At 33.4% G+C, this 10,532-nt stretch overlaps 2 protein-coding genes across 2 annotated transcripts; one reads left to right on the forward strand and one right to left on the reverse strand.

Moving 5' to 3' along the window:
• Positions 1 to 948: 948 nt before the first annotated feature.
• Positions 949 to 3,303, reverse strand: LOC140815737 (uncharacterized). The gene has a single exon (XM_073174796.1). The coding sequence runs from the start codon at positions 3,078 to 3,080 to the stop codon at positions 1,182 to 1,184; it is 1,899 nt and encodes a 632-aa protein (XP_073030897.1). The 5' UTR covers positions 3,081 to 3,303; the 3' UTR covers positions 949 to 1,181.
• A 388-nt stretch (positions 3,304 to 3,691) lies between these two features.
• LOC140815753 (small nuclear ribonucleoprotein SmD3b-like) lies at positions 3,692 to 5,902 on the forward strand. The gene is made up of 5 exons (XM_073174797.1): positions 3,692 to 3,959; positions 4,957 to 5,009; positions 5,076 to 5,142; positions 5,227 to 5,283; positions 5,588 to 5,902. Exons 1-5 carry the CDS (start codon positions 3,801 to 3,803, stop codon positions 5,651 to 5,653), a joined length of 402 nt encoding a protein of 133 aa, XP_073030898.1. The 5' UTR covers positions 3,692 to 3,800; the 3' UTR covers positions 5,654 to 5,902.
• Positions 5,903 to 10,532: the final 4,630 nt, after the last annotated feature.

The following is a 10,532-nucleotide window of genomic DNA, read 5'->3' on the forward strand; positions in this document are numbered from 1 at the left end:
CTTTTTTTATTTACAAATATTTTATTTTTTACTGGTGATTTGTTTTCCTGTAATTTTACTGGTGAAGCGATCCGTACAATCATCGTTCGAGTTATTAGAATGTCAGAAATTAGTGATGATGGATAACAACGAAATCTAAGTCATAAACAACTATAAAGTTGGCCAAAAACCAATTTATATGATGACTTAACATGATTCTGAATTTTATATATTTTAATTCGCATCATAATTACTTTATGTATCAAAAACTTCTACCTTAAATCAATTTATTTAAGAAAACTAAAAATATATAAAGTACAACTAAAAAAAAATCGAAAATGCAAAAAACAACAAAACTTTGAAAACGTGATCAAACACTGTGTATGTAAAGGTCACTTAACATAAGAAATCATAATCGCTGCCGATCCATTTGCCAAGAACATTGGGGAGAATTATTAAAAATATCAAACGAAGTTGAAATAAAGAAGACAAATGGAGGTCGGACTATAATATATTTCAGGTCAGGATATTACAAATGAACAGTATCCAATCCTTGCAAGCTTTTCTTTCTTTTCATTTGGTTGACAAGCAACAAAACAACGAACATAAAATTGGTCATCAGCTTCAAAGCAACACAAATGTAAACTATTTTTTTTTTTTAAAAGTCACACAGAACACAAGGGCATGTTTTTGTATAAATCCTGCCTCAACTAACCTAAAATGAAGAGGTAAGAAACTACCCCAAGTGACCTTCACTTTCTCTCTAAAAAAAAGCTCTAGGTAGAATCACCACCTGAATTCTAAAATAAAGTACATTTGTCACTTATGGTTCTGTATTAGCAATAGATAGCGTGAATCAGCAACTAGTGACAAGGCATATTGCATCATCCCATTTTCAATTTTCAAATCCCGTTAAAAATTTACCGAAACAAAGAAGGAGCTCCAGCACAATTTGTTATGCAGATGGCAAAGGCACATTGATTCATATCAATTAAAATTCACACAAAATACAAATTTACGATCCATTACATATTCATGAAAATGGCTAATAACAACTAATAGTATAAAAAACCAAACAAAGAAAATCAGCTTAAAGGAAAGTCTAAAGCTCAAAAAATGCTACAAACTTTCTAAAGAACAAAACTCATGACAGAACGTATAAAATCGCACCATCCCGTAAATAGAAGGCCAAATGTTCACGCTTAGTTGCAAATATAAGCGCCACTTGCATAACTGTGCTCAACCTCATAGAAGTCTGTTTTTCCCTCAGAAGCAGGCTTCAAAGAAACCCCAGACAAAGATCTATATCCTCGGGCAGAAAACTTGACATAACCGACTATCTCAAGATCCGATCCATCATCATCCTCGCCAATATCCACAGGCATTCTCACCCTCAGTCTGCCAGGCTTACCCTTCAGTGGAATCTCATCAATAAGCCATTTCAATTCTCTATCAGATCTGTTCATCACTGCTTTTGGTGACACTTTTAACAGAGTTGGGTCTACGGGCAATTTCAAAACAATTGTCACGTCTGTCAAGGGTGCTGGCAACTCTGGATTTGAAACGTATTGTATCATGATCGACAGTAAAGTCCCAACTAGGCGTTTGACAAGTCTAATCCTTACAGGCAAAGGAGTCAAGCGGGGTTGAAAACTGTACTTTATAATTGGTAGAGGTTCTTTTGAGGATGGAGTCCTCACAAAAAACAAGCCATTACCGAGGCTACTAACCGAAGAGCTTTGCATCACGAATCTCTTTACACCTTCTGTACCTTCGACCTTAAAAGAGAACTCGGTTTCTTTATCATCTGTAGAAGATTTCGGTGGCATTGTCCTCAGGTACACCACGCCCATCAACCCAACTCTAGCAAGAAGTGATTCCCTAAACTCGGCATTTACTTCTTCAACTATATACATTTCCGGGCCCCTCATTTCAGTCTTCTTCACCAATATATCTTCGATCTTATCCCCACCACCGTCACTTTTAGCTGCACCAGCAGCCGGTGGCTCGCTAGTTGCCAGCAATTCCAAGCCACCAAGACCCATATCTTTCTTGATTTTCTTTGGGCCAACAAACTCTGATGCATCCAGTCCACCACCCCAAGCATCATTAATACCCTCAAAATCTTCCGGCAAAGTTGATCCATCATTCCCAAACTCGATTCCACCATAATTCCCTTCAAATCCTTCTACACCTATGTGTGTCGACTCAGTGGCTGCGGCAGGAGGCAATGAAGTCACCTCAAGTCCTGCAAGAGCCTTACTCACGTCCGAAACACCCAATTCTTTATCCTTTTTAAACCCTTCCATCAGCATCTCCTCTGGCTTATTTATCCTCTCACTGGCCGCAAAAGGATCCATTTCTCCTTCACTCTCCTCAACTTTATTCAACTCCTTCTCCTCACCCTGCTGGAAAAACCCTAAAGTCGCCGTAGCCACCTCGTCTCCTGCCACCAATGTCTCAGAAGGTAATTCAAAAGACACCTGTGAAAAGGACTCCACTCCGGCTTCATGATCCAGCGAACTGGGCTCCACATTACCCCAGCTATCTGCGCCACGAATCTTATTCTCAGTATGAATAGCAGAATGCACCATTTTTGCGATGCCATCACCGTGCATCGATGCCAGCATAGCGGCAAGCCTAATGCTACTAGCACCCCTCAAAACTATATCTAATGCCATGTAGACCTCAGCGTACTTCTTGCCTAATTTCTCTGGGGTAACATCCACACCACGACATGCTGTAACCACAACTGAAACAGCTTGATTAACAATATTAATACAATCGAAAACGTTATTATTAGAATCATCAATAGTAGTCACAGCAAGAACGTAAATGGAGTTGACGAGGCGGTACACAACACGGTAGCGAGTTTCAACCCCGACAATAACCTGACCGGAGGAGGCCGCCAAAGGATCATCCCCAATGGAATCAAAAGGGGTATCGGCAGTGGATTGTTGAAGATTCTTGGCGAACGAGATGCGTGTTTGGCGGAAGGAGGAGAGGGCCATCAGTGCGCGGGAAGGGGGGAACCATTCGCGAGTTTGGAGTAGGATGTCGGGTCCATTTGTGGGTTGAAGGGAAACTGCCAAGCACGACATTATGGTCTTCGATTTGCAAATCAATCGAGGATTTGGATCCGAGTTTGGTTGAGCTAGAGTTGTTAGGATTTGGGGCTCGAGGAATTCAGAATTCTCACAGATCAGGGGAGCTCGAAATCATCGATCTGCTGCAGAGATCGGAGAAGACGGGGAACTGAAGAAGAGAAACGATGTACAAGTTTCAACGTACAGACCTTATTTTTGATAGATTTAATCTACTTGATTTCCAAATTGGGAATATAATTTTCAACTCGCTCCGGAAATAACAAGTTATTTATGTTTATTTTATTGCAGATTTTATAATCGAATTCAAATATAATCTCAAGAGTAAACCTGAGGTTCAATTTTTAAAAAATTCACTTTTATTAGATTTTTTTAAAAATAAAAGCACACTTTATTTTTTTCCAAAGAATATAAATTTAAGTTAATATAATTAAGGGCTAATTTTAAAAAATAATTTAATGTATAGCCAAATTTTATTATAGATATTTGTAGAATAATGGGTTGAATATTTCAAGAGAGCAACAATAAAAGGATACAATTGAAAATAACTTATGTGGATTCTGTAATTTTATCAATTGAGTTGAAAGTTATAAGGAATCAGAGGGGCAATTTTGTCCTCAAGAATAAATACATCGACTCCTGCCTCATGGTTTTGCCCTAATCTGTTTAAAATTCCAAATAATTTGCAGGTCTGAGAAAGAAGGTGAATACTAAATCATGAGCCGGAGTTTGGGAATTCCGGTGAAGTTGCTGCACGAGGCGTCAGGCCACATTGTCACGGTGGAGCTTAAGAGCGGGGAACTTTATCGAGGTAGCATGGTCGAGTGCGAGGATAATTGGAATTGCCAGCTTGAAAACATCACTTACACTGCCAAGGTTCTTTTCCACTTAACTTTGCGATTTTGTAATTAGAACTGCTAGCTTTTCCTTTTAGAAAAAAAATTGCTAAATAGATTGCGACATATTCGTTCATCGTAGGAATAGGAACTGTTAGCTGTATTTGTTGTTGTAGTTGATTGCGATTTGCGATGCAGATATTGAACTCCTAGAAATATGTAAAGTTTGATTAATTTAGGTAATTCTTATGCTAGTGTTTTTCTGTGTTTGTAAAAATCCTTAACGAGTGTACCGAGCCTTAATGCTCAACGAGTGGCAGCTTTGCCTCTTGATAGGAGCAATGTCTTTTTGATGATGCATATGCCTTAACTATGAAACCTCTAAAATTGTTGCGCTTTAAAGGTTCCAGATGAATTTTAATCCTGCCTTAAATTTATAGTGTTCCTGTGTAAAGGGAGTGAATGCCTTTGTGTTAGCTTCATTAAAAATGTCTCGTTAGCTTTTGAAAAGAGGAAAAAAGATACTGAAATAACTTTGGGGATTTCCAGTCATGTGGCTCCCAGATATGTCTTTTCTTTCTTTATTATGATGGGTTGTTTATTCTCATTTTGAAAGAAAAAATTTAAGGTTCGTTTGTTTATTTCATTTTATTCATTTTTATCGATGTTTGTATTTTCATTATATAACAATGGCCTGGATAAATATCTTGAAGTCTAGATGGTAAAGAGGGAATCTTGCTTCCTCAGCGACCTCTTTTGGTTTATATCGGTTGATTTATCATTTTTTACATTTTATTACCTGCAAATACTTGATGTGGTAAAATTTGGGTTTCTAAAATCTTCTTCACCATCTGATAATATATCGAGAGTCCACTTTTGTCAAAATGAAGGACAGTCTCTGTCCTGGACAATAAAAGTAATATAAGCATGAAACCAATTTGCACATTAAGTGTACTACTTGAAAACTCTGCAGGTTTCAATATCTCATGTCTCTTCACTTGTGTTCTGAATTGCTGATTTGATCTCTATGTTGCAAGGATGGGAAGGTCTCACAACTTGAGCATGTTTTCATTCGAGGCAGCAAAGTCAGGTTTGTCTATTCTTTTTCGAAGTCATATGATTGCATGGTAATGTCACTAATTCTCGTTTTTACCAGGTTCATGGTAATTCCAGATATGCTTAAGAATGCTCCAATGTTTAAACGTTTGGAAGCAAGGATCAAGGTACATTCTGTTGCTGTCATATTCATTCTTCTTATTGATCTCATGCATATCCATTTTCTGATCTATATAATTTGTTCTCTGAAGGGCAAAGGTTCGGCACTTGGAGTTGGACGTGGACGAGCTGTTGCCATGCGGGCTAGGGTAAGTGTTGTTTCTTTCTACATTTGAAACTTTGTGTCATATAAGTATAAATATTCATTTTTGTGCAAAAGTTTTAACAGCCCCTTGATATCTTTGCTCATTCACCAATACCACATGGAGTGGTTTTTCTACTTCAATCTGTCATCTGTTACCATACTCATGACTAATTCCTTGTATCAAAATTTTCACTAATAGAACCAAAAAGGAAAGGAGAATAAAAAAAAGGAAATCCTTGGTTCTTCAGTCTCAGTGAAAAGTTAATGCCACTTTAAGATTGTTCTGATGCTCAAATACTTGTTGGCAGGCTCAGGCTGCTGGTCGTGGCGGCGCAGCTCCTGGTAGAGGCGTCGTGCCTCCTGTGCGCAGATGATAAAATCTGAAATGTTGTGCTTTGTATTGGGCCTACCGAACTCTACTCATCAATGAGAGATTCCTGAATCTTGCTTTCTTCTGTCCTGTTTGTGTTGAGATCATTGATGTAGAATGAGAACTTGGTTTCTACTTTAGCTTGAGATTTCGATAAAGGAACTGTTCTTAAAATGCTACAACCAAACTCCCGGATGGAATATTTTAGCAAACACGCTGGCATTTTTATCTACGTATTGACGTTGTGTATTTCTCTCTCTGTGTTTTCCATTTTCAAATGGTCGTACTTATTTTTTCTTCAAATGGTCGTACTATTTTTTCTTCAAATGGTCGTACTTTAAAGTAAAGGCCGTTCACCTCACCGCTGTGGAAGAAAGGATGCCTCGAGAAACAAGCATACGTTGGCTTCCTTGGTTCTGCAACAACCTACTACTTTTTCGAATGATTCGGCACTGAAGGAATTCGATATTTACGAAAGAAATGTTATCGAGAAAATTGATAATAATTCTTTTTGTGCCAATTTAAAATCATTGTTTTCACCATGATAGTCGATATGAGATCTTTATCGTGCCAAATCTTTCCCCTTACAGTGGTCCATTCATTTGAAGTTGGCCTCTTTGGTCTAAACTTAGGTTAAAAAAATAGGTTTTGTATGAGACGGTTTTAAGAATTTATAGTTAAAAATAATATATTTTCATGAATCAGATTCGTCTGAGAAAATTACAATATTATAGAAGTTTTCCAAGAAAAAGAAAAGGTACATCTACAAAAGTCCTATTTGACAAAAAAAAAAAAAAAAATAGGTCCTCGAACATAAAGATATATATCTAATATCTAATCTAATACTTCTAATACTATTATAAATATATGAGTTTCAATTGTGAATTTACTTGGTTACCCTTTTCCAACTATTACTTAATTAATGTCTTATTTATTTATTTAGGCGACTTTTCAATTTTCTTATCTAATTACCTAATTTGTTTAATTAATACATTTTACTATGCATTATTTCACATCAAAATATTTTCTAAGCTTTATAATCAAAAATGATTCGGACTTAATTTTTCTAAACTTCAAGTTACAATAATATATAAATTTTTGATTATCGGTTCTGACTTAATTTTTTAAACTTCAAGTTAAAAAAACATATATGTTTTGTAACTAAAATATTTCAAACTTTATTTTTTAAACTTCAAGTTAAGTGAACATATAAATTTGTGGTTAATATTTTTTAAACCTGCAATATATTTTCTATTTTTTAGCGGTCCGGACTTAATTTTTTATTTTTTAAACTTCAAATATTTTCTATGTTTTTTTAAACTTCAAATTATATTAACATATAAATTTTTGGTTAGCGGTTCGAACTTAATTTTTTAAACTTCAAGTTAAAAAATATATATGTTTTATAATTAAAATAGTTCAAACTTTATTTTTTAAACTTCAAGTTGATTTAACATATAAATTTGTGGTTAGTATTTTTTAAACCTACAATATATTTTCTATTATTTTAATATATTTTTTATGTTTTATAACCAAAAATGGTTCAAACTTAATTTTTTAAACTTCAAGTTTGATGAACATATAAATTTTTGGTTAGCGGTTCGGACTTCATTTTTAAAACTTCAAGTTAATTAAACATATATGTTTTATAACCATAAACATATATGTTTTATAACCATAAATAGTTCAGACTTTATTTTTAAAACTTCAAGTTAAATAAGTATATAAATTTGAAGTTTAGTATTATTTAATTTAAACCTACAATATATTTCTATTCTTTTAACAAAAAATGATTCATATTAATATGTTTAACTTAAAGTTAATTAAAATATATACATTTGTCATTATACAATTCATATTTATCTATAATACGCATCCATACATTGTTGGTTATCTAATATTTGATTTACATATGGTTTCAATCTAAAAATTTAGCTTAAATAAATTTGTAGATGTTGGTGATTTATTGTATTTGAATAATTGATATATTTTACTATGCATTATTTCACATTAAAAATTGGACTATTATTAATATTTTTTAAACCTACAATATATTTTTTACGTTTTATAACCAAAGATGGTAAAAACTTTATTTTTTAGACCTCAAGTTACATAAACATATAATTTTTTTGTTAGTGGTTCAGACTTAATTTTTTTACATTTAAGTTAAATGAACATATAAATTTTTAGCTAGAGGTTCGGACTTAATTTTTAAACTTCAAGTTAAATAAAGTTAATTTATTTAATTTATTGATTGATACATCATTATGCATTATTTTCTCCATTATTAGTTAATAATTGATATATTTTTAATATAAGTTAGTTTATTTATTTATTTAATTGATACATAATTATGCATTATTTCAAATAAAAAGTTGAATACTATTAATATTTCTTACATATTTTTTTACTATGCATTCTTTAACATGAAAAAGTAGACTACTATTAATATTTTTTATATGTACGATATATTTTTTATGTTTCATAACAAAAAATAGTTCGAACTTAATTTTTTAAACTTCAAGCTAAATAAACATATACGTTTTATAAACAAAAATGGTTCGAACTGTATTTTTTAAACTTCAAGTTAAATGAGCATATAGATTTGTGGTTAGTGGTTCACAGAGTAAAATATAAATCAAACAAAGAGAAGAATTATATTTTCTGTTATATATTTTATTTATTCAGTAATGAGCTTTTTATAGGCAAGTACACATATAGAAAGAACCATAAAAATAGCAACAGTATTTGACCACTAAACCAGTGAAATAACAAATATGCTAAGATAATTATTTTCTGTAATATGTTAATAATAAACAATGACTAACAGACTTTATTTGACAAAACATATAACTAAGTACTTCGACAAACTTTTAACAATTCAATAATCTCTCCCTTAAACCGATAAGGTCAACATCGGCTTAATAAGAATATCATCCCTCAAATTTGTTTTGTAGTATGTTAATACCAAGTAGTTCCCTTAGTTTATGAAATGCAGGCAGTTTCAGGGACTTGGTAAACATGTCAGCTACTTGGTTTTCCTTCTACAATATATGAGATCAATTGTTTCATTATTTGTGAGGTCACAATTAATATTTCACATCAATGAGCTTGCTTCTTCCATGGAGGATTAGATTCTTAGATAGTTTTATGGATGAAGTATTATCATAATAAATTGCAAAAGGATCATGATTTTTGAATTTAAGCTCTTCAAGAATTTTTCTCAACCAAATAGTTGACATGCACGTGAAGTTGATGCAACAAATTTAGCTTCAGTGGTTGATAAAGTAACAATTGATTGTTTCTTCGAAGTGCATGGAACAACCGCTTGATCTAAGAAAAAAAATCATCCTTAAGTTTTTTTCTATCATCTCGATCTTCTGCATAATCAGTATCACAAAAAAATCCATCAAATCTGATTGTTCTCCTTTCTTATAGTAGAGACTGTAAGGCCTGAGATTATATCTCTTTAATCCGAGATTATTTAATTTACGAATTTTGGAATGATGAATTAGATTCCACGGTTTTTGTTTTTAATTAGGATTGAAATTGAATTAAAAGATTGAGCGGGGGCCAATTTGCAAATAGTGAAGAATTCAGGGTCTAAAGTGCAATTATGGATTGGAGGACACTTGTCACACCATACATATATAAAATTGAAATCTCCTTCATTCTTCACGAGATTCAGAAGCAAAAAGCCGAAACTCCATCTTTTAAATTCCTAAGCTTCATTATATTGTAGAAAATTTGATTGTGACGCAATCGTTTATCAGAATTTGAATCCGGACACGGTGCTATACTCCTCTCGTCGACAGCTACTATAGGACGTAAGTTTTATTGAATTCTGGTATTATTTGAAAATATGATGTTGTAGGAATTTGATATAATTCATATATGGTGTTCTGGATATGTTAGACATCGTAGAATCGAAGTCAGATCGAAGAACAGACTGATTATGGAATTGTAATGATTTTCTGATTATATTGATTGAAAATCGGACAGATTTGGATTATTGATTGATTATGTATTGTATCAGAGATAGGTTATGATTTGTAATTGATATCTGGTGGTATTGTGTTGACGGGGATATTGAGATTGTGCCGTTATGCCGTTGATTTGAATTAAATTCAGATTGATCAAATTCAGTATTGAATTGAGAATAGAATATTGATACAGAATATTGATATTGTAATTGCCAGATTGAACATTGACAGACTTTGAATCAAGACTTCGATTGTATCAGATCGACAGCAAGAAAGGTATAAATAAATGTTGATTCGGGATTGCACAACTCGAGTTAGGTTTGACTTGAGTTTCCCTAAATCACATACTTTACTTTATTGCATTGATATTTGCAGATTATCAGATTGATATGTGCATGTATTGACTTAGAACAGAGTCAGAGTCCGAGTCTAGGGCAGATCAGCCTAGCTAGGGCAGAACCGCCGAGTCTTTCTCAGAACCGATAAGACTCTAGACTTACGGTGTATCGAAGAGCCTTAGATGTAGATCGACGTCTATCTCAGACACTCGATACAGCATACCAAAGTCTAAATTAGATTGGGATCCCTAGAATTGAGATAAGATAAGATTAGATCACGAGTCATTGATTCATGTAGTCAGACTAGATACATGTTTTGATGTTTGTTTATGCTTTTATATATGTTTTATATGATTGCATTTAATACATTGTTAATACTGGGATATTTATATCTCACCGGAGTTATCCGACTGTTGTCTTGTTTGTATGTGTGCATGACAACAGGTGGGACAGGTACAGGGTCACAGAGGTGAAGAGTACAGATCGAGATTAGAGTGGTGATTCCGGACTTGGACTAGAGATAGGGTTTAAACACTTGATAGTTAGTTGTTAAACCTGAGAT

The sequence above is a fragment of the Primulina eburnea genome, chromosome 2, assembly GCF_022965805.1.
Source record: "Primulina eburnea isolate SZY01 chromosome 2, ASM2296580v1, whole genome shotgun sequence".
Lineage (NCBI taxonomy): Eukaryota > Viridiplantae > Streptophyta > Magnoliopsida > Lamiales > Gesneriaceae > Primulina > Primulina eburnea.